The 26,019-nt window shown below is 38.5% G+C and overlaps 1 protein-coding gene across 1 annotated transcript in view; it reads left to right on the forward strand.

The window, feature by feature from the left end:
- ZRANB3 (zinc finger RANBP2-type containing 3) overlaps positions 1–26,019 on the forward strand; it is a 324,081-nt gene that overhangs the window by 185,696 nt on the left and 112,366 nt on the right. The window contains exon 6 of the mRNA XM_033231677.1: positions 3,888–3,973. Coding sequence (XP_033087568.1) covers positions 3,888–3,973 — 86 coding nt within the window. The remainder of the gene's footprint in view (positions 1–3,887; positions 3,974–26,019) is intronic.

Below are 26,019 nucleotides of genomic sequence, written 5' to 3' on the forward strand. Positions count from 1 at the left end.
CTGTTTACTAATGAACACTGAATCGTGGAAAAACATGGGCTGTCTTGTAGGGTTGCTGGGAAAAGTAAAGGTAATACTGCTTTGAAAGTACCTCACTCTGTGCCTTGTCACACAGTCAGCACTCAACATATGGTAGCCAATATTATGTTAATTTTTGAGCCAAGCCTGGGTGACAGCTATTATCAATGCCTGTCTAACAGTATTACCTAAGCTCTACTTTCAATTCTATCCTGGAAATCTTGTGAGATACATATAAAAGTACATAGATAGTGATGATAAAATGTTTAATTTTACCTTTTATAGTTTTTTCTCTTGGATACCCACTGACGGTGCTGTAGCTCCAAGTAATTGACATATGTCCCCAAATTATGTCATTGAATAATAGGGGTGATTATATCCTTTAAAAAGAAATCATGAAATGTATCCTTCAAGATACTCAGTCCTACTGAGTCCAGTGAGTAGGCTGGACTCAGTAACTCATGCCTGTAATCCCAGCACTTTGGGAAGCTGAGGCGAGTGGATCACTTAAAGCCAGAAGTTCAAGACCAGCCTGGCCAGCATTGGTGAAACCTCATCTTTACTAAAAATACAAAATTAGCTGGGCATGGTGGCCTGTGCCTGTAGTTCCAGCTACCCGGGAGGCTGAGGCAGGAGAATCACTTGAACCCAGGAGGTCGAGGTTGCGGTGAGCTGAGATCTGACCATTGCACTCCAGCCTGAGCGACAGAGTGAGACTCTGTCTCAAAAAAAAAAAAAACATACATTTCAAATGATGATAACAAAATAAATACTCATCTACTTATTATCGAGCATAAGAAATAGAACATTGACAATATAACAGTGGCTCTTACATCCTACTCTGATCACATGTCATTACTTTTCACTCTTCACCTATGGTAGCCACTATTCAAACCAAGGGTAAATACTAATTTTGTGGGTCCTGATGATTGTACAATTTGTGTTTGGGATTTTTTTTTAAGAAAAATAATATAAAATTTGAAATTCTAAGTTAGGAGTTTTGAAATTAGGAAGTATGAGTTCTCTCATTTTGTCTGTCTGTCCTTCCTTCTTTTCCTTTCCTTTCCTTTCCTTTCCTTTCCTTTCCTTTCCTTTCCTTTCCTTTCCTTTCCTCTCCTCTCCTCTCCTCTCCTCCTCTCTCCTCCCCTCTGTTCCCCTCCCCTCCCCTCCCCTCCCCTCATCCCCTCCCCTCCTCCCTCCCCTCCCCTTCCCTTCTCTCCCCTCCCCTCCCCTCCCCTCCCCTTTCTTGCCAGAGTCTCACTCTGTTGCCCAGGCTGGAGTGCGGTGGCATGATCTCAGCTCACAGCAACCTCCACCTCCCGGGTTCAAGCAATTCTTCCACCTCAGCCTCCCGAGTAGCTGGGATTACAGGCACGTGCCACCACGCCTGGCACATTTTTGTATTTTTAGTAGAGACTGGATTTTACCATGTTGGCCAGTCTGGTTTCAAACTCCTGGCCTCAAGTGATCTGCCCATCTTAGCCTCCCAGGGGGCTGGGATTACAGGTTTAAGCCACCGCGCCCAGTCTATTTCCACTCTAATCTTTCTTGTGACCTTCCTTCCATTTGCTGTGTGTTGTTTGCCCTTACTTTTCCAGTGTGTTAAGGTGAAAAATTAGGTTATTGATTTGAGTTCTTCTTGTTTAACATAGGCATATGCAACAATTAATTTCCCTCTTAGCACTATTTTTGCTGCAACTCATGTTTTGGTATGTTGTGTTCTCAATTTCCCTTATCTCAAAGTGTTTTCTAATTTCCTTTGTGATTCTTCTTTGGCCCATTGGTTATTTCTGAATATGTTGTCATATTAAACGGACATAAAGCACTGAAGTGACTTTAGAAAAATTTAGGAGTTACTTAAAACGTTACTGTATCACGCAGCAATTTTATTCTTAGGTATATACTCGAGAGAACTGAAAACAAATTCTCACCAGAAATTATATACTCATGTGTATAGTTACATAGTAGCATTATTCATGATATTCAAAAAGTGGGAACAAGTAAAATACTCATCAATTGATGAATGTATAAACAAATGTGATATAGCCATACAATGGAATTATTTGGACCTAAAGAGGAATGAAATACTATATATGCTATAACATGAATTAACTTTGAAAGCACTATGCTGGGTGAAATAAGCCAGATACAAAAGGCTGCATATTGTATGATTCTATTTATATGAAATGCCCAGAATAGGCCAAGTCATAGAGACCAAAAGTGGATTAGTAGGTGGCAGAATTGGAAGAGAGGAGAAATAGGCAGTGACTACTAATGGGTATGGAGGTTTTTTGGGGGGGTTATAAAAATATGATAGAATTAGTCATGATTGGTGCACAACTATGTGCATCTATTGAAAGCCACTGAATTATGTTCTTTAAAAGTTTGAATAGTATATGAATTACATATCACAATAAAGCTGTTGGTTTTAAAAATATATTAAAATAATGAGACAGTACTCTGTGCAGCATATCAGAGTTGTAAAAATGAAAATGTTTCATGATACTATTGATGGGAGTGTAAATTGGGATAATCCTACTGGGCAACATGGTAACATTATCAAACTTTAAAACAGTATATACCTTAGAATCAGCTATTCCATTTCTAAGTATAATCCTACATCACCTCTAATAGAAATGCAGATGGATGGATGAATGAATGGATGGATGAATGGATAGATGATTAATAGATATATATATACTACACCTATATATTCATATACACACACACACACACACAAACAGTTATATGAAGTTGTTAGTATTAGTAACTTCATAAAAGCTAGAAATAGGCCGGGTGTGGTGGCTCATACCTGTAATCCCAGCACTTTGGGAGGCTGAGGCGGGTGGATCACGAGGTCAGGAGATTGAGACCATCCTGGCTAATAAGGTGAAACCCTGTCTCTACTAAAAATGCAAAAACAAAATTAGCCGGGCATGGTAGTGGTCACCTGTAGTCCCAGCTACTCGGGAGACTGAGGTGAGAGAATGGCATGAACCCTGGAGGTGGAGCTTGCAGTGAGCCGCGATTGCGCCGCTGCACTCCAGCCTGAGCAACAGAGCAAGACTCTGTCTCAAAAAAAAAAATTAATAAATAAATAAAATGCTGGAAATAGCCTATATGTCCAATATCAGGAGTCTGTTTAAATATTTTACAGTACATCTACATCATAATGGGTTGCTATTCCGTTTTTTTTGTTTGTTTGTTTGTTTTTTTATTATACTTTATGTGCTAGGGTACATGTGCACAAGGTGCAGGTTTGTTACATATATATACATGTGCCATGTTGGTGTGCTGCACCCATTAACTCGTCATTTACATTAGGTATATCTCCTAATGCTATCCTTCCCTCCCTCCCCCCACACCACAACAGGCACCAGTGTGTGATGTTCCCCTTCCTGTGTCCAAATGATCTCATTGTTCAATTCCCACCTATGAGTGAGAAAATGCAGTGTTTGGTTTTCTGTTCTTGGCGATAGTTTGCTGAGAATGCTATTCAGTTTTTAAATGGTGCATTACTATTATATTGTTTATATAAGGCGTTAAAACTAAATAAAAATAGACATGTGTACTTTAAAAGTGTCTGAGACATGTTTTATGGGACAAAATTCTAGTTGTATAACAATATATATGATATGATCCTCTTTATGTGAATAAAAGCATAAATGTATGCTTATATCAACATAGAAAAATGTGTATTTATACAACAGATAACGATTACCCCTGATGAATAGAAGGGAGGGGACTTGAGAAAGAAAGAGTTGGATTTTCTTTTATACTTCCTACTATTTTGTTAAATGGTTTTATCATCGTAATAATAATTTACTTGAAAATATTACAACATATTATGAACACTTGTATTGTTATAGCTTTTCATGCAGATTGAAGCTCTCTTTCCACAAAAATTTGGAAGATGGACCGACTATGCAAAAAGATACTGTAATGCACACATCAGGTAAGACAAACTATTTTCCATAAACTTTTTCCTTACATACTTACTGTGAACATTACTTTATTAATCATTCTTTATTCCAGAGTTTTACAAATTTGTGGTAGCTATGAAATAATTGGTGGATTATTATATATATAGGTGGATGAACTATATGTAAAATAAATAAAAGTAATAGATAATGGCAAAGTCTTCCTTTGGTTTTATTTTTTACTTTCTACTTTTTATTTTTGAAATTGTTTATTTTTATTGGCTAGATTTACATGTACATTATACAAAAGTAAAAAGTAAGTGTTTCTTCCACTCTTGTCTCTCAGCCAACCATTTCCCTTCGCATGTAACCATTGTTGGCACTTTCTTTTGTATCCTTCTGAAGATACCCTTTGGGTGAGCAAGCATGTATGATTATATGTGTATAATATTATTTCATTTTATTTCAACATATATAGCACAATTTGTGTATTATTCTGCAGTTCGCTTTCTTCATCTAGTATGTATTGTAGATCTTTCCATATCAGTTACTCAAAGAGCTTTGATATTCATTTTATTTTATTTTATAGTATTTTTTTCAGACAGAGTCTCTCTCCGTTGCACAGGCTGAATGGAGTGCAGTGGTATAATCTCGGCTCACTGCAACCTCTGCTTCCGATGTTCAAGCAGTTCTCCTGCCTCAGCCTCCTGAGTAGCTGAGATTACAGGCATGCGCCACCATGCCCGGCTAATTTTTGTTATTTTTACTAGAAATGGGGTTTCACCATGTTGGCCAGGCTGGTCTGGAACTCTTGACCTCAGATGATTCGCCTGCCTTGGCCTCCCGAAGTGCTGGGATTACAGGCGTGAGCCACCACGCCCAGCCTGATATTCATTTTAAATGCTGCATCTATTATACCATTTAGACTTTATTTATGCAGTCTACCCTTAGTGGACGTTTATAGTATATAGCTATGCATACAATGCAGCAGTGAATATCTTTGCACATGTTGAGAGGTAGTATTTTGTAGTTCTGAAGAACATGGAAATTTAGAACTAGACCACTTGTGTTTTATTTTCACATCTACTATTGTGGAATGCTTCATTTTAGAAAAGTAACTTTATCTCCTCATACCTCAGTTTCTTCAGCTCAAAAAAAATGGCAAAGTATTATGCCTGCCTTGGAGAGTTATTATGAGACTTATATTACCTAATATTTATAAAGTGCTTGAACAGTGACCATACGTAGGGACTACTCGATAGTTGTTAGCTATTTTCATATTTCATGCCATATACATAGGGGAAAAAATCTTAAGATAAAGTTATAGAAGTAAAATTGCTAGTTTAAAAGGCATGTGCATTTTTATATTATTAGATTTTTCCAAATCATGCTCCATGGAAGATACAGCTTTTTATATTTCCACCAGCCCTGTGCCAGATTGTTTCTTTTTCCATACCTTTCAAACATAGTGAAATATAAATTATTTTATTCTTGCCAATGTGAACTGATAGTAGCTTTAATACACATTTGTCCATTATGTCATTAAATGCATTTGAGCATTTTTTTTCACACATATGTGTTACTTGTACTTTTTTTCTGTCAGTTGTCTATGTGTGCTGTTTGCCCTTCTGTCTTCTAAATGTATTGGCTTTTTTCTTGATATGCTGAATATCTTTATATATTACAAAAATAATCTCTTTGTATGTGATATGAGTCTCTCGTGTTTTTTTCCCAATGCATTTTTTTTTTTTTTAATAATTCCTTTAAATAACACCACATGGTCATGGTTTTCTGATGCTTTTTAAAGAGCTCCAGAGTACAAAGATAGAATTCTTCTAAATTGTTTCTATGAAGTCAGTCTAACACTTAATACCAAAATCAGACAAGATAGCACAAAAAATGAAAACAAGAGTCTACAAATGCAGAAATCCTCAATATTAATAGATTAATGAAATCCAGAAACTCATTAAAAACCTAATATATTGGTTATATGCAAATGACATTCACATTAGGAATTCAAGGAAAGTTGAATATTAAGAAACATATCAATATAATTCGCCATATTGATAATGACAAAGAGAAACCTCATCATCTCTATATGTGCTGGGAAGTCCTTAGGTAAAATACAGCATTTACCCTCCCCATATTTTTGGGGGTTTTTTTTGTTTTTGTTTTTGTTTTTTTGAGACGGAGTCTCACTCTGTCCCCCAGGCTGGAGGGCAGTGGCACGATCAAGGCTCACTGCAACCTCCGCCTCCCAGGTTCAAGCAATTCTGCTTCAGCCTCCGAGTAGCTGGGACTACAGCCGTGCGCTAATTTTTTTTGTTTGTTTTGTTTTGTTTTGTATGTTTGGTAGAGACAGGGTTTCACATATTGGCCAGGCTGGTCTCGAATTCCTGACCTCAGGTGATCCACCCTCAACCTCCCAAAGTGCTGGGATTACAGGCGTGAGCTACCACACCCAGCCAACATTTACCCTTGATTACAGTTTTTAATAAATTTAGGGTATATATGTATAAGTGTGTCTTTACATATATATGTGTGTATATGTTTATGGGTGTCTTTCAATCCCAAAACAACTACCACATGAAACACTAAAATCAGGCATGTGCCACCACACCTGGCTAATTGTTGTATTTTCAGTAGAGACGGGGTTTCACCATGTTGGCCAGGCTGGTCTTGAACTCCTGACCTCGTGATCTGCCCACTTCGGCCTCCCAAAGTGCTGGGATTATAGGCATCAGCCACCACACCCAGCCAAGATTTTACTTTTTTCTGAATTTATTTGTAGATATAATACAAATAAGAATATTTTCCTTATAGATCCAGAAAATTGATTCTGAATATTATTTGAAAAAATAAATAAGCAACAGTTGTCAAAAAAGTTATGAAAAACTAGAGTATTAAAAAAAGGGGGCCCAACACAGTGGCTCATGCCTGTAATCTCAGCACTTTGAGAGGCCAAGCCGGGTGGATCACCTGGGGTCAGGAGTTCGAGACCAGTTTGGCCAACATGGTGAAAACCCGTCTCTAATAAAAACACAAAAATTAACTGGGTGCGGTGGCGGGCACCTGTAATCCCAGCTACTCAGGAGGCTGAGGCAGGAGAATCTCTAGAACCCAGGAGGCGGAGGTTGTAGTGAGCCGAAATCGCACTGTTGCCCTCCAGCCTAGGTGACAAGAGCAAGACTCTGTCTTTTTTTTTTTTTTTTTTTTTATTTTTTTGAGACGGAGTCTCGCTCTGTCGCCCAGGCTGGAGTGCAGTGGCCGGATCTCAGCTCACTGCAAGCTCCGCCTCCCGGGTTTACGCCATTCTCCTGCCTCAGCCTCCGAGTAGCTGGGACTACAGGCGCCCGCCACCTCGCCCGGCTAGTTTTTTGTATTTTTAGTAGAGACGGGTTTCACCCTGTTAGCCAGGATGGTCTCGATCTTCTGACCTCGTGATCCGCCCGTCTCGGCCTCCCAAAGTGCTGGGATTACAGGCTTGAGCCACCGCGCCCGGCCAAGACTCTGTCTTAAAGAAAAAAAGGGAAAGGGATTCTTTCCCCTCTTCTTTTGAAATTGTTTATTTTTATTGGCTAGATTTACATGTACATTATACAAAAGTAAAAAGTAAGTGTTTCTTCCACTCTTGTCTCTCAGCCAACTATTTCCCTTCACATGTAACCAGTGTTGGCGCTTTCTTTTGTATCCTTCTGAAGGATAAATTCCAGATGAGTGAAATATTTAAACATTATTAAATAAAACAGAGGACTTCTTTTATAACTTTGTTGTAGGGAAGTCATAAAAAGGAATATATTTGATTGTGTAAGAATTTCAAAGGTGTCACCCTTCTGGAAAATATATATAAAGTAAAAAGAAATTTCTAATTAAGGAAAAATTATATATGTGTTGCAAATTAAAGAGAAGGCTAATTTCAATGACTGAGAAAAATGTGCAAAAAATGTAAACAAATAATTGACAGAAAAGGAAATGCAAATAGGTTTTAACTGCATAAATCTAATTGATAAGAGAAATATAAATTGAAACTATAATAAGACAAATTTTTAACTATTATAGTTATAAAAATTATAACATTTAACAAAACAGTATATCAATGAGCATATGAAGAAACAGGAACTGTCTTACATTGTTGAAAGGAATGTAATGTCTATACCATCTATTTGGGGTTTTTTTTGAGACAGGGTCTTGCTTTGTCACTCAGGTTAGAGTGCAGTGCCATAGTCATGGCTCACTGCAGCCTCAGCTGACTTGGCTCAAGTGATCCTCCCACCTCAGTCTCCCTAGTAGCTGGGGCTACAGGGATCCACCACCATGTCTGGCTAATTCTTTGTGTGTGTTTTTTGTTGTTGTTGTTGTTGTTGTTTGTTGTTTCTGAGACAGAGTCTTGCTCTGTCACCCAGGCTGGAGTGCAGTGGCATGATCTTGGCTCACTGCAACCTCTGCCTCCCGGGTTCAAACGATTCTCCTGCTTCAGCCTCCCAAGTAGCTGGGATTACAGGCATGTGCCACCACACCCAGCTAATTCTTGTATTTTTAGTAGAGACGGGTTTCACCACATTGATGAAGCTGGTCTCAAACTCCTGACCTCAGGTGATCTGCCCGCTTTGGCCTCCCAAAGTGCTGGGATTACAGGCGTGAGCCACCACACCTGGCAGTTTTTAAAATTTTTTTGTAGAGACGGGGTCTCACTGTGTTGCCCAGGCTTGTCTAGAACTCTGGGCTCAAGTGATCCTCCCACCTCAGCACACTTAAGTGCTGGAATTACAGTCATGAGCCACCCTGCCTGACCTATACCATCTATTAATAGAAATTTCACTATAGCTACCAAACATTGAAAAGCCCATACACTTAACCTAGCAATTAAAATTTAAGTTTATCCTACACTTGTTCATATATACTATATGTAATTATTCATGTATGTTCTTATACATGTATGTTCACATATTTATTAAATACATAACATATAGATATACACATACACACATATGCACATGTATGCAAAATTTAAATTTCATGTTTAGTAAATAATACATGATTGGATAACAACTAGTTGTAGAGAACCTACTGTAAATTATTGTACATCCATACAATGGAATACTGTGTAATCTTGATGCAACTTATTTCTAAGATATAGTGTTGAAAGAAAAGGAAATTACAAAAAATTGTGTTATCTTTTGTATTTTTTAAAACGTGTATGTGTAAAACACACACACTGATTTTCCCTAGATACCTTGAAATTGTCAACATGGCAACCTCTGATGCCCCTGACCCAACTGACAGTCTCTGAGACTTCTCTCTAGAAGCCACTGGGCACTGTGGAGTCCACTTTGCATGCTGTTTAACTGTTCAGCATAGTGTGATTACCCAGCTGGCTGGAGATTTATAACAAAAGACCACTTTGCAGTGGCATGTGATCAGTTTGATAGGGAATTTGACCTGCATTGTGTTCCTCATTGGAGTGAGTTACTAGCTAGAAGTTCTTTGAGGGCAGAATACTTGTTTTTTCCAGTATTCTATTCCCAGTGGCTAACACGGCACCTGGCACATGATATCCAATGTATATTCAATTATTGAATACTAGATCTGGGGGTTTTTTTGTATGTTAGATCCATGTAACTTCTTGACATGAATAACATCATTCATCTGCTAAATTCACAGATGTTGTCAAACTAATAGGGTTACTCAGATATAACTTAAAATTGCTCTGAAAATTGACATAGTATTAAAAAACACGCAGACAATCATCTTGGAGAAGGATTTCTTATACTTTAGATTTGGAGCTTCTGGAATAAAAGGGCTGAACTAAGTGATTTGGATAATCTTTCCCAGCTTAAAGTTTGGTTTCTTCATATTTCTTCTTCCTCATGACTTTAAAAATCATGAGCAAAACAGGGATTCTTCTTATAAGTGAAATACTAAGAGGAGTTTTTACATAACTGACACTGTTACATTTATTTTACTACTTCTGTATAAAAGAAAAAAATGGAAAAACTAGTATAATTTGGCTACTTTCTATTAAGAATTTTAAGTTAATATAGTTTTGTGACTTGGACTGAGAGAGTTTTGTGACACAAAGTTCTTAGTTGTTTTTCTGGTAACTGGGGACATAATTTATTTGCTAACATCAGTTTTGATTAAACTATAAATGCATTTAGATGCTAGTTTGACCAAAGTAATAACTCTTTAGTCTTTACCAAGTGTTTTTTTTTTTTTTTTTAACAATGCATGGAAATGACTATAATGATTTTGTTGCAGTGCCACAAATTAATATCCCCTCCCTCCACTAGGAAATCAATAGTAACAAATGTAGTAAACACTGTAAGTTGCCTACCCCGTCTTCCTTCCAAACAGATTCCTGATTTACTTCAGGTATATATACAAATCTATAGGACTCTGGGGAAGTTGACTTTGTATCCTTTTTCACTGGTGGATTCTGGTCATTCTAAGCCAGTTAGCACATAATATTCTTCAGACAACTGTTATTGGTCTAGGGTTGGTCATGTGCCAAGCATGCTGAAGAAAGGCTTTATTTCAAGGATGGAGGACAAGATAAGCATCTTAAGCTGAATGTGAACAAAGAAGCATGTTGTCCTACCTGCTGCTGGTAGCTGTCTTCTGACCATGTTGGGTATCCGGTTTAGATGAGGCAAGCTTTTTAATGGCACAGTGAAGAGGTGCAAGGAATCTAAGAGTTGACCAATCCAGGAGCCTTCCTGGACTCTGAATTCCTTTTATTCATGTTGTAAAACTTCCTTTTTTTATTAAGCGGTCTTGATTCAGAGTTTCAGTTGCTTATAGCCAAAAACCATGGTTCCTGGCACATCATTTCTAAATATTCATTTTGTTCCTATCATAGGTCTTTTTTTTTTTTTCATGATGCTAGGTATTGTTGGGAAGCTCTTAATTGTAATTCTTGCAGACTATAAATGCCAAAAGTTTGCCGACATAAAACAAACATACTTATCTGTATTTATCTTCTAGAGTCTGGAACAACCTATGTGGTCAATAAGCATTTCTTTTTTCTGTTTCATGACTAGGACTTGTCATATGACAATAGAAAGAGACAGTACACCTGTCTCTTTCTTACTTAATGCCTACCCTGTTTCACTAAAAAAAATTCATCTCTGTGAAATGCTTTATGATTGTGGAGGACATGTTCTGTTTTCTAGAGAAAGCCATTTCAAGATTAATATCATGCTTCTCAAAGGCATTTTCTTTCAGGTTCCGTTTCAGAAGTTTTATGTTATTCCTTTACTTCTTTACCTTGAAAGCACTATGGTTCCACAGACTCTAATTCAGCTCAAGTCACTTCCTGGCATTTTAAGTTAGTCTGTGGAATGCTATATATTTTTCCATAATGTTTTGATTCTGTGAAGGTGTCATTTTCACACTATAATTTTGCAGAATGCAAATTTTGGTTAGTTATTCAGTTCTAGACCCATATTTTATATTCGAAATGTCATGACTATATTCAAAATAAGTTCAGTGAAGCTTCAGCAAAAATATAAGTTCGCTTTTATAAAGTGTATTAAATACCTAAGTAATGACAAACAGAAATGTACTACTGCAAATGTAGTTCAGGGATGAGAAGTCAGGGTATAGGTAACCAACTACCTGGTTTGACTTGAGACAGACAGCAGAAGTATTACTCAGCCAGAACATCTCTTTGTCCAAAATGCCTTACATCATTCACTTTACAGAGTTATATTTAGAGGAAGCTATAAATACAACTATGATTTGGAGAAGGCAACATATTCAGTTGTCAACCATTAGCACATTGTATGACCAATTGTTAAAGCTAAAAGACTTTGGAGATCACCCAGTTCCCCTCTGTCATTTGTAAGCACTTGGTAAGTTTAAATGGCTTACTCTATCTCACTTTCTTTTATGTTTTTTTTTCCCCCCTGGAAGTAATAAAGACTTAGGGAATGGCAACTTTAATAAATATTCTTTTACATAGAAAAAGAGGACACATAGATAACCCAGCCAAGCATCCTGTTATCAGCAGCTGTCTTCAAAAAGTATGCTGTGGGAAGACATATTGGTCTTCCCTAATATTATGTTTTTGTTTTTGTTGTTTTCTTTTGTTTGAGACAGAGTCTTGCTCTTTTGCCTGGGCTGGAGTGCAGTGGTGCAATCTCTGCTTGCTGCAACCTCTGCCTCCTGGGTTCAAGCAATTCTTCTGCCTCAGCCTCCCAAATAGCTGGGACTGCAGGCATGCGCCACCACACCAGGCAAATTTTTGTATTTTTAGTGAAGACAGAGTTTCACCACGTTGGCCAAGATGGTCTCGAACTCCGGACCTCAAGCCATCCGCCCACCTCAGCTTCCCAAAATGCTGGGATTTACAGGCATGAGCCACAGCGCCCAGCCTCTTCCAATGGTGTGTTAATGTTATGTTTGAATTATTATTAAGATATTCTAGACGCTATTCTGTATAACACAGAATATTACACGGAATAGCATCTAAAATATCTTAATAGTGATTCATCAGTTTTTTAAATCTTCTCTGTCATTGATATTTTGTACCAGTTCCACCTCTAAGGAGAATTTGTTGTCTAAATTTTTATGAGAGGAAAAATGCTGCATGATAATACAAATTAAAAGTATTTATAGCCATACCTAAAGATTGTTAATTAATGGGTCATTGTCAGTTTCAAGAAATGTCTCGAGGGAGAGCATCAGGATAAATAGCTAATGCATGCAGGGCTTAATACCTAGGTGATGGGTTGCTAGGTATAGCAAACCACATGGCACTCATTTACCTGTGTAACAAACCTGTACATCCTGCACACGTATCCTGGAACTTTAAATTAAATTAAATTAATTTTTATTTATTTATTTATTTTTGAGATGCAGTCTTGCTTTGTTGCCCAGGCTGGAGTGCAGTGGTGTGATCTCAGCACACTACAACCTTCACGTCCCAGGTTCAAGTGATTCTCCTGCCTCAGCCTCCTGAGTAGCTGGGACTACAGGCGCGTGCCACCATGCCTGGCTAAATTTTTGTATTTTTAGTAGAGACGGGGTTTTACATGTTAGCCATGATGGTCTCAATCTCCAGACCTCGTGATCCACCTGTCTCAGCCTCCCAAAGTGTTGGGATTATAGGTGTGAGCCACCGCCCCTGGCCTAAGTTAAATTAAATTTTTTAAAAAATGTCTGTTATGGAATTGTGCTGTCCCTCCTTTGTCCTCAGCATTGTTGCATTTAATGTTCTCACCCATGACTAAATAGAGGTTGTGTCTATTCCATTTGCAAAAGGTTCAAATCTGAGAGAAATAGTTAATATAGTGGATGGCAGAGATATGTTTGAAAAACAATTAGATAAATATTAATAGAATATGTATTCTGCATTGAGATTTAGAAAGTCAGCTTTGTTTGGAAGGGATTTGAGAAACCCTTACCTATTTATCAGTAGTTCAGTTCTGAAAGGTTTGTGGTTTTGAATAACCCTAGGCTAAATTGGAGTAAGGGGTGGTTCTACTCGATTCATTGGTTAGACTGCATCTAGAGTACAGTTTAATTTTGAATTTATCCATTCATTCTGGAAGTATTTTAGGATGCTTCTTATATGCTAAGCCATGTGGTAGCCATCAGATATACATTAGGGAACAAGACACACATAGTCCAGCCTTCACTTGAGTTTTCAAGTCAAATACTAATTTAGTTGAATATTCTAGAACTAAAAGAAGAGAGTTTCAAGACAGTGATGGAGTTAGGTAGGGATAATATATAGAGTCTTGTTCTTCATCATAATGGCAATAAGAAGGCATTGCAGGGTATTTTGGTTTTTAATTATCAGTACTATAGGTTCTTAAATTGCAGTAAAATATGCATAACAAAATTTATCATTTAGTATTTTTAAATGTACAGTTCAGTAGATATGGTTGCCTATATGTATATGTTTTAGGTTTTTTAACTGCAGTAAAGTATGTACAACAAAATTTACCATTTAAACATTTTTAAATGTACAATTCAGTGACCTTCAGTACATTCTAATGTGTTCCAGTACATTCTGTTGTTGTGCAACCATTACCACTCTTCATCATCAGAACTTTTCATCATTCCAAATTGAAACTCTGTGCCCATTAAATAATTGTCCCCATTTCCCCTTCCCCAGTCCCTATAATGTGAAACTTAAAGCATGAAACTTACATCATTAGATTTACAAATTTGATTTATTATCTAAGATATTTCACATGGTTCAAAATTCTAAACCTATAAAAGAGTATACACATTGAAAAACCCCTCTTACCTAAGTTCTTCTCCCTATAGGCAACTGTATGTGGTTTTAATCTTTTCTCAGAAACTGTGTGCATATTCAAGCAAATTCATATGTTTTAAAAAGATTGTAATGTAAGCATAAACATGGTTTTGTACTTCCCCTTTTGTCTTTTTTTCGTATACATAAATAACTTCCTCCTTTTTATGGTTGCATGTCATTATATCATTGGAAATATACTGTACTTTTGGGGATGGCAGGAAGTTGTGAGTTTGCATTGTACAGTTTATGTTTTCTCTGTGGAATGGGAAGGACAATCATATGTTCAGTGAAATGGAAAAATAGAGGGTTAAAGTTTTCATGAAAGTTGATGCGGTTTGAAATTTTGCCAAATGAGAATGAGATTAGTGTTGCAGGATTGTTAACAGCTCTAGTAACCATTTGAGATCAGCAACTCCAGATTTGTAATGGAACCAGTTTTCTCTAAGGTAGAATTTCTCCAGCCACACCCAGCAGCCTGGATACAGGCCTGGAAAAGGCTTCAGGCCTTTTTGATCCTGAGGTTGGATCCATTCAAGATTGGATTTTTTCAACAGCTTATGATGCATGGACTGTGAGACAAGGGAACTTAAACTGTGTTAATAAGAACAAAGGTAATGTATGAACTCTGAAATCAAAAGGGCTGAGGAAAGATGTGAAGACAGAAAAAATATAATGGATTTGGAAATGAGAGGAGTCAGTTGACTGAAATGTATTGATGCAATAGTAAAGACCATAGTGAGTATAAATGAACAAGCACCTTTGAAGAATGGGATAAGTAGAGAGTGGAATGTCTGAATTTGCCAGGTAGAATGGTTTCTTGGGACCTGGTTATAACCATAGGGATAGTTGGAGTAGATTTTAGAAGGTCTGGCCGGGCGTGGTGGCTCACGCCTGTAATCCCAGCACTTTGGGAGGCCGCAGCGGGCAGATCACAAGGTCGGGAGATTGAGACCATCCTGGCTAACACAGTGAAACCCCATCTCTACTAAAAATACGAAAAAATTAGCCGGGCGTGGTGGCGGTCGCCTGTAGTGCCAGCTGCTCTGGAGGCTGAGTCAGGAGAATGGTGTGAACCCGGGAAGCGGAGCTTGCAGTGAGCCGAGATTGCACCACTGCACTCCAACCTGGGCGACAGAGTGAGACTCCGTCTCAAAAAAAAAAAAAAAGATTTTAGAAGGTCATTGAAGACAATAAGTGTGAGGAACTAAGACGGAACTAGGAGCCATATTTTAAGCATTTTAACAAATGAAAACATATCTGGGAAAGGGTGACCAGAATATAATGAGAGGAATCTCGTATTCAGTTCTACAAATGTCTAATGTTATTGATTGCCTACTATATTTAAGATATTATTTCAGAGCTGCCAGCAATACAAAGATGAATAAGACATAGTACTTGATCTTATGAAGCCTATAGGAATTTGAAAGCGAGAAGCCCTAAGGGGAATAGGTTTTTAAATATTTAAAGATCTGTCATGTTTTAAAAGAATTAGACTTCTGTCTTTGTGGCCTCAGAGAGCAAAACTAGTATCAAGCAGTGGAACTTAATCCTGATGTAGATTTTGGCTTAATATGAGTAAGAACTTTTAAAATATACTTCCATATGTAGCACTATAACAATAAAAATGGAAAGGAAAAATACCATAATTCTGCTATACTAACAACTAAACTGTTTTCATATTTTATTACTACTCTTGTCTATATATCTAATAATTATTACATAGTTTTATCTATCTTACATGTAATGAATGCTATCATCTGCTAATTTTCTCTTAGCAATGCCTTGTCCCATACGTTAACATTGTCTTTATAAGTTGTTTGATTTTCTTTACTTTTATTAATTTAAAGATAGTTTATTGCATTTGGGAAAGTTATCCATTTTAACAAACCACACATAGAAAAAACATTTTTTTAAAAAGTAAAAGTCTCCTAGTCTCTGATAAAACAGACTTTAAACCAACAAAGATCAAAAGAGACAAAGAAGGCCATTACTATAATGGTAAAGGGATCCATTCAACAAGAAGAGCTAACTGTCCTGAATATATAGGCACCCCATACAGGAGCACCCAGATTCATAAAGCAAGTCCTTAGAGACCTACAAAGAGACCTAGACTCCCACACAGTAATAATGGGAGACTTTAACACCCCACTGTCAATATTAGACAGATCAACGAGACAGAAGGTTAACAAGGATATCCAGGACTTGAGCACAGCTCTGTACCAAGCAAACCTAATAGACATCTACAGAATTCTCCACCCCAAATCCACAGAATATACATTCTTCTTAGCACCACATCACATTTACTCTAAAATTGACTACATGATTGGAAGTAAAGCACTCCTCAGCAAATGTAAAAGAACAGAAATTACAACAAACTCTCAGACCACAGTGTGTTCAGATTAGAACTCAGGATTAAGAAACTCACTTAAAACTGCACAACTACATGGAAACTGGACAATCTGCTCCTGAATGACTATTGGGTAAATAACGAAATGAAAGCAGAAATAAAGATGTTCTTTGAAACCAATGAGAACAAAGGCACAATGTACCAGAATCTCTGGGACACATTTAAAGCAGTATGTAGAGGGGAATTCATAGCACTAAATGCCCATAAGAGAAAGCAGGAAAGATCTAAAATCAATACCCTAACATCACAGTTAAAAGAACTAGAGAAGCAAGAGCAAACACATTCAAAAGCTAGCAGAAGGCAAGAAATAACTAAGATCAGAGCAGAACTGAAGGAGATAGAGACACAAAAAAACAAAATCAGTGATTCAAAAAAATCAGTGAATCCAGGAGCTGGTTTTTTGAAAAGATCAACAAAATTGATAGATTGCTAGCAAGACTAATAAAGAGGAAAAGAGAGAAGAATCAAATAGATGCAATAAAAAATGATAAAAGGGATATCACCACTGATCCCACAGAAATACAAACTTCCATCAGAGAATACTACAAACACCTCTACGCAAATAAACTAGAAAATCTAGAAGAAATGGATAAATTCCTGGACACATACACCCTCCCAAGACTAAACCATGAAGAAGTTGAATCTCTGAATAGACCAATAACAGGCTCTGAAATTGAGACAATAATAGCCTACCAACCCAAAAAAGTCCAGGACCAGACAGATTCACAGCCAAATTCTACCAGAGGTACAAAGAGGAGCTGGTGCCACTCCTTCTGAAACTATTCCAAACAACAGAAAAAAAGGGAATCCTCCCTAACTCATTTTATGAGGCCAGCATCATCCTGATACCAAAGCCTGACAGAGACACGACAAAAAAAGAGAATTTTAGACCAATATCCCTGATGAACATCGATGCGAAAATCCTCAGTAAAATAGGGGCAAACCGAATCCTGCAACACATGAAGGAGCTTATCCACCACGATCAAGTCACCTTCATCCCTGGGATGCAAGGCTGGTTCAACATATGCAAATGAGTAAACATAATCCATCACATAAACAGAACCAACAACAAAAGCCACATGACTATCTCAATAGATGCAAAAAAGGCCTTCAACAAAATTCAACAGCCCTTCCTGCCAAAAACTCTTGAGTAAACTAGGTATTTATGGAATGCATCTCAAAATAATAAGAGCTATTTATGATAAACCCACAGCCAATATCATACTGAATGGGCAAAAACTGGAAGCATTCCCTTTGAAAACCAGCACAAGACAAGGATGCACTCTCTGACCACTCCTATTCAACACAGTGTTGGAATTTCTGGCCAGGGCAATCAGGCAAGAGAAAGAAATAAAGGGTATTCAGTTAGGAAAAGAGGAAGTCAAATTGTCCTTGTTTGCAGATGACATGATTATATATTTAGAAAACCCCATCGTCTCAGCCCAAAACTCCTTAAGCTGATAAGCAACTTCAGCAAAGTCTCAGGATACAAAATCAATGTGCAAAAATCACAAGCATTCCTATAAACCATTAACAGAGAGCCAAATCATGAGTGAACTACCATTCACAATTGTTACAAAGGGAATAAAATACCTAGGAGTCCAGCTTACAAAGGATGTGAAGGACCTCTTCAAGGATAACTACAAACCACTGCTCAGTGAAATAAAAGAGGACACAAACAAATGGAAGAACATTCCATGCTCATGGATAGGAAGAATCAATATCGTAAAAATGGCCATACTGCCCATTCAGGACATAGGCATGGGCAAGGGCCTCATGACTAAAACACCCAAAGCAATGGCAACAAAAGCCAAAAGAGACAAATGGGATCTAATTAAACTAAAGGGCTTCTGCACGGCAAAAGAAACTATCATCAAAGTAAACAGGCACCCTACAAAGTGGGAGAAAATTTTTGTAATCTACCCATCTGAAAAAGGGCTAATATTCAGAATCTGCAAATAAGTTAAACAAATTTATAAGAAAAAATCAACCTCATCCAAAAGTGGGCAAAGGATATGAACAGACACTTCTCAAAAGAGGACATTTATTCAGCCAACAGACACGTGAAAAAATGCTCATCATCACTGCTTATCAGAGAAATGCAAATCAAAACCACTGTGAGATACTATCTCACACCAGTTAGAATGGTTGTCATTAAAAGTCAGGAAACAACACATGCTGGAGAGGATGTGGAGAAATAGGAACACTTTTACACTGTTGGTGGGAGTGTAAACTAGTTCAACCATTGTGGAAGACAGTGTAGGATCTAGAACTAGAAATACCATTTGACCCAGCCATCCCATTACTGGGTATATACCCAAAGGATTATAAATCATGCTGGTATAAAGACACATGCACACATATGTTTATTGGGGCACTATTCACAATAGCAAAGACTTGGAACCAACCCAAATGTCCATCAATGATAGACTGGGTTAAGAAAATGTGACACATATACACCATGGAATGCTATGCAGCCATAAAAAAGGATGAGTTCATGTCCTTTGCAGGGACATGGATGAAACTGGAAACCATCATTCTCAGCAAACTATCACAAGGACAGAAAACCAAACACTGCATGTTCTCACTCCTAGGTGGGAATTGAACAGTGAGAATACTTGGACACAGGGCAGGGAACATTACACATGGGGGCCTGTCAGGGGATAGGGGCCTGGGGGGGCAGATAGCATTAGGAGAAATACCTAATGTAAATGATGAGTTGATGGGTGCAGCAAACCAACGTGGCATGTGTATACCTATGTAACAAACCTGCACGTTATGCACATGTACCCTAGAACTTAAAGTATAATAAAGAAAGATGAGTTTTAGTTTAAAAAAAAAAAAGTAAAAGTCAACTGCTGTGCTTTCATAACTTTCCCTCCAGATAGCTTCTCTACTTAAGTACATAAAGAAGGATGAATTGATAAGCAATTTTATATAAATAGGATCATATTGTACACACGTATGTAATTTGCCTTTTTCACTTAATACTGTTTTAGGACATTTTTTGATATCAGTAACTAAAATACATAATTTTTATTGACTATATGATTATATTTTATATATAAGATACTATGCCATGTGCTTTAGATGTATTATCTTTACTTCCTTCAACAGTCCTACAAGATAGATGATAGTATGTCCATTTTATAAATGAGGAAGCTGTGTTTGGAAAGGTTAAGTAACTTGTCAAGTCATGTAACTAAAAAGTGAAAGAACAAGAGTGTAAACACCCTTTAACACCCCTTTTCTCCCATTCTCCTTCCAATATTTGAATTATTTGGTAATTCAGTGTCTGTGTTTGTATTATTGAATTAATGGACTAAATAAATTAATATTGGCCGGGCGCGGTGGCTCAAGCCTGTAATCCCAGCACTTTGGGAGAGGCTGAGGCGAGAGAATGGCGTAAACCCGGGAGGCGGAGCTTGCAGTGAGCTGAGATCCGGCCACTGCACTCCAGCCTGGGCGACAGAGCGAGACTCCGTCTCAAAAAAAAAAAATAAATTAATATTGTTCTCTACTAAATCAAGCAGTTGACTGTTCCTTTCTTGGTCAACTTTTTGTTTACCTTGTAATTTACTTTTTTCCCATCTGTTTGGTTTTCTATACAGCTACAGCTGCTTTTTCACTGAAAGACTCCAACCAATCTGTCAACTTCCAATATGTCTTATAAGCACATAAAATAATCTTTTTTCTTTTTCCTGGAGATTTTCCTCCCACAGCCTTCTGTTATGCTCCAGTCTAAACCAGTTTTTCTTTAGGCATGGCACAAAGCCGTCACCCTGAATTTCCTTGGGCCATTCTGCTCTGTTGGATCCTCACATTCCTGGATTTCATGATTTTTATTTCTTAGTTTATTCCCTGATGTTTTAAATATTTTATTATGGAAAAAATTAACATATAGAAAAGTACATCCTGTAGTATAATGAACCCTCCATGTACTCATCACCCAGCTTCAACAATTATTATCTCATGACCAGTTTTGTTTTCACTCTGCTCCCATGTACCTCCTCTACCCCATATTATTTTGAAGGAAATCCTAGAGATTGTATTTTATCTATAAAATGTTTCACTATGTATCTCTCAAAGAGTAAGGAAGGACTGTTCTCTTTTTTGAGAGAGTCTTGCTCTGTCACCAGGTCAGAGTGCAGTGGCACAGTCTCTGCTTACTGCCACCGCCACCTCCTGGGTTCAAGCGATTCCCCTGCCTCAGCCTCCCGAGTAGCTGGGAGTACAGGTGTGCGCCACCACGCCTGGCTAATTTTTGTATTTTAGTAGAGATGGAGTTTCACCATGTTGGACAGGATGGTCTCAATCTCCTGACCTCATGATCTGCCCGCCTCAGCCTCCCAAAGTGCTGGGATTACAGGCATGAGCCACCACGCCCGGCCAGGACTGCTCTTAAAAATAATTATGTGCAGCTTAATATATAAGTCATGGGTTAATAGGTGCAGCAAACCACCATGGCACACGTTTACCTGTGTAACAAACCTGCACATTCTGCACATGTATCCTGGAACTTAAAATTTTTTTAAAAAACTATAAATACTAATCCCCATTTAAAAAGTAATTATAATACCATTATTATACCTTAAAAATTAAAATTAATTGCATTAAATCCCTTGATTGCATTAAAAATGCAGTAAATGCTCGGGTGTTGGGTGTACCAAAATCTCACAAATCACCACTGAAGAACTTATTCATGTAACCAAATACCACCTGTACCCCAGTAACCTATGGAAAAGCACAAGCATGCACACACACATAAAACATATTTAATTTTACATAATTAAAATGCACTTTTTATGTTACAAAAAATGCAGTAACGGTTGAAATTTTCAGTTGTTTTGTGAATACATAATTTTACTATTTTGTGGGGTTCTTTTTAGTTTTTTTTTTTTTTTTTTTTTTTTTGAGACGGAGTCTCGCTCTGTCACCCAGGCTGGAGTGCTGTGGCCGGATCTCAGCTCACTGCAAGCTCCGCCTCCCGGGTTCACACCATTCTCCTGTCTCAGCCTCCCGGGTAGCTGGGACTACAGGCGCCGCCACCTCGCCCGGCTAGTTTTTTGTAGTTTTTAGTAGAGACGGGGTTTCACTGTGTTAGCCAGGATGGTCTCGATCTCCTGACCTCGTGATCCACCCGTCTCGGCCTCCCAAAGTGCTGGGATTACAGGCTTGAGCCACTGCACCCGGCCTCTTTTTAGTTTTTTCCCTGTAGTTTGTATAGATCAGTACCCAAATAAGGCTCACATATAGCAAATGATAGCTGTTACTGAAGTCTTGGGTTTCTCTTTTATTTCCTTATTTATTTATTTTTCCATTGTGGAAGAATTAAATTGTTTTTGTAATCTAGATTCTGCTGCCTGCATCCTCATGGCGGTGTTTAACATGTTGCTTTTTCCTTTGTATTTCCATATTCGTATTTAGATCTAGAAACTTCTAATATTTGGAGACAATTCTCCTTTGTAGTGATGTTTTCTTCTGTTAGGAGATATCTAAAGCCTCTCTTTTTATGATGTTAGCAGCTGTCAATTGATTTGCTTTAATGCGACCCCCAGAGCAAATGCCAGAGAAAAGGCAAGTAGGCAAGGCAAAAAAAACTTTATTTACAAGCCAATGTGAAGGAGGGAGCGAGGTTCACCGGTCTCCCGCGGTGGAGGCCACAAAGTCGCTGCGGCGTTGTCGGGCGAGGTTCCCAGGTCCGCACAGGAGCAGGGGCCAAGGAAGTTTGCACCTGCGTTCTCCGGCGAGGTTCCTGGGTCCCGCGCACGAGGATGGGCCAAGGAAGTTCGCACCGGCGTTCTCGGAAGAGGTTCCTGGGTCCCGCTCACGAGGGGGGCCGAGGAAGTTCGCACCGGCGTTCTCGGGCGAGGTTCCTGGATCCCGCCCACAAGGAGGGGCCGAGGAAGTTCGCTCTGGTGCTCTCGGACGAACGAGGTTCCTGGGTCCCGTGCAGGAGGACGGGCCGAGGAAGTTCGCACTGCGCGCTCCCCCCCCCCCAGCGGCTTTTTATGTCCTGGGCCCCGGAGTGGGAGGGCAGTGGGCGGGACATAGGCGGGTTGGGGGTGGGTCGGTAGGCGTGGCTAGGCGGGTTCCGGTTTTTCTCCGTCGGAGGTCGGGTTGCGCCTGCGCAGTCGACCCGTTTCTTTCCCGGGTGTGGGAAAGTTGACCGTGAAGAACCCGGAACTGCGCCATCTTGCCTCCGTTTGTCCAAACATCAATGTTCAGTACATTATTTATTAAGTCACTGGTCATTGCAGAATGGTGATATTCTAACACACTTTCTTCATTTGATAGCTGGCATGCCTCATGGCCGGGTGCGGTGGCTCTGGCCTGTAATCCCAGCACTTTTGGAGGCCGAGGTGGGTGAATCACGAGGTCAGGAGATTGAGACCATCCTGGCTAACATGGTGAAACCCCGTCTTTACTAAAAATACAAAAACAAAATTACCTGGTCATGGTGGCAGGCGCCTATAGTCTCAGCTACTCGGGAGGCTGAGGCAGGAGAATGGCGTGAACCCGGGAGGCGGAGCTTGCAATGAGGGGAGATCACACCACTGCACTCCAGCCTGAGGACTCCATCTCAAAAAAAAAAAAATAGTTGGCATGCCTCTAAGAGAAAACCTCAGCATTTATTATTTGGATATTCGCTGGTTCAGTTTGTTTAAGAAAGGCAGGATAAATTTTTTCCTTCTCATTTACTAATTTTCAATGTAATAAGTTGTTTCGTCAGCAACTTACAATGGTGTCCAGTGCTCTTTATTTTCAAAGTTGGCAAGTTTAAGTCCTTCAACTTTGTTCTTTTTCAAGGTTGTTTTGGCTATTCTTTCACTTGCATTTTTATATAAATTTCTGTATCAACTTGTCAATTTCAGCAAAGAAGTCAGCTGGAATTTTGATAGAAATTGCATTGAATCTGTAGATTAACTTGGGGAGTTTGGCATCTTTATAATAGTAAGTTTTCAAATTCTTGAACTGTAATTAATGTCTTTACATTTATTTAATTTAAATATAAATCCTACAATGTTGTGTAGCTTTCAGGGTATAAGTCTTACATTTTAAAAATCAGGTTGAGGGCCGGACGCAGTGGCTCACGCCCCAGCACTTTGGGAGGCCGAGGTGGACGGGTCACCTGAGATCAGGATTTCAAGACCAGCCTGACCAACATGGCGAAACCCATCTCTTTACTTAAAATATAAAAATTAGCTGGACATGGTGGTGCATGCCTGTAATCTCAGCTGCTCAGGAGGCTGAGACAGGAGAATCGCTTGGAGACAGGAGAATCGCTTGGACCCAGGAGGCAGAGGTTGCAGTGAACTGAGAACGCACCACTGCACTCCAGTCTGGGTAACAAAGCAAGACTCCATCTCAAAAAAAAAAAAAGAAAAGAAAAAATCAAGGTGAGGAAAGACCCTTTCTAATTCTAGTTTACTGAGTATTTGTGGGTTTTTATTTTTAACTCATGTTTTTTTTTCAATCAATTTTATTTATAATCCTTATTGATCATCAAATTGTCCCTCCTTTGACAAATGGGACCATCTCCAATTACTTTGTAATTTACATTCTACTCTTTTCATGATGATACCTTTATTCCACTTTCAGAGCACTTTGATCAGTATTTAGTGAGCAAGTTTGTGTTCTGTTTATCTAGGCTGTTCTTTGTCAATTCTGTTTGTAATTTGTCATCATCATTTCACTCTGAGTAATTTCAGTTTTTCAGTGTATCCTCCTATAACTTCCACACTCCATTATTTCCCTCTGGTGTGTTAACAATTAGATTGGTTCCCCTTTCTAAAAATCTTATCTAGTCTATAATACTCTTCTTGGATGATACAACCAGAACTAAACATTCTGTTACACTTGCAGGGCACTATTATTTGATAGAAGAACAGAGTGTCCTAAATTTTCCCCCATTTCTCTCATGTGTCAAACTATTTCATTGTGAAACTCATGTGGTGGGAAAGCAAAATATTACAACCATTTTGGAAAACAGTTTGATAATTTGTTTATAATTTTTTATAAAGTTAAACTTACAAGACCTGCAAAACACTAATGAAAAATAAAAGAAGACCTGAAATGAATGGAGTGGCATACCATGTTCGTGGACAAGGAGATTAAAACAAAAGAAACTTTTTTTTTTTTTTTTTTTTTTTTGAGACAGAGTTTTGCTCTTGTTGCCCAGGCTGGAGTGCAGTGGCACAATCTTGGCCCACTGCAACCTCTGCCTCCCAGGTTCAAGCAATTCTTATGTCTCAGCCTCCCAAGTAGCTGGGATTACAAGTGCCCGCCACCCTCACAGCTAATTTTTGTATTTTTAGTAGAGATGGGGTTTTGCCATGTTAGCCAGGATGGTCTTGCACTCCTGACCTCAGGTGATCCACCTGCCTCAACCTCCCAAAGTGCTGGGATTACAGGCGTGAGCCACCACACCTGGCCAAAAAAAAAATTTTTTTAAGAGACAGGATCTTCTGCAACCTGGGTGACAGAACAAGAGTCCATCTGAAAAAAAAAAAAGAGAGACAGGATCTTGCTCAGTCACCCAAGCTGAAGTGCAGTAGCACAATCATAGCTTACTGTAGCCTCAACCTCCTGGGCTCAAGCAATCCTCCTGTCTCAGCCTCCCAAGTAGTGAGGACTACAGGAGCACGTCACCATGCTCGGCTAATTGTTTTTCATTTTTTACAGAGATTGGGTCTTGCTATGTTGTTTCCCAGGCTGGTCTCGAGCTCCTGGCCTCTAGCAGTTCTCCCACCTTGACCTCCCAAAGTGTTGGGATTACAAGCATGAGCCACTGTGCCTGACCTCAATATTTTTTTAATGGCAGTTTCCTTCAAATTGTTCTGTAGATTCTGTGCAATAACAATCAAACCCGAGTAAGATTTTTGTAGAAATTGACATTTTAAATCTAAAATTGATATGCAAAGGCAAAAGATAGGCAAAGGAACTTCAAAAAAGAAGAAAAGTGTAAGAGTCACACTATTTTTCCTTACAGTCATCAATCAGGAGACACATGTAAATTACTGGAACATATAGAATCTAGAAATAGACCCATATATGTGATCAACATATAAAATCTAGAAATAGACCCATATATGTGATCAATTGATTTTTGATAATATGCAAGACAGTTCACTGGAGAAAAGCTAGTCTTTTCAACACACGCGCTTGGAACAATTGGACATCCATATGTGAAAAGCAGAAGAAACCCAAACTATATCTTACACAATAGGCAAAATTTAATGATAAATGGATTGTATATTTGGGACTTTGGGTTAAGCAAGGATTTTTTTAGAAGGGCACGAACTTCATGAACCATAAAAGACAAAAGTGATGAATTTCACCTCATCAGAACTTAAAATGTCTCTCCCCAACTCTGTTAAGAGGCGAATAGACAAGCCATAAACTTG

Source organism: Trachypithecus francoisi, unplaced genomic scaffold (assembly GCF_009764315.1).
Source record: "Trachypithecus francoisi isolate TF-2019V2 unplaced genomic scaffold, Tfra_2.0 Lachesis_group13, whole genome shotgun sequence".
NCBI classification, from domain to species: Eukaryota; Metazoa; Chordata; class Mammalia; order Primates; family Cercopithecidae; genus Trachypithecus; species Trachypithecus francoisi.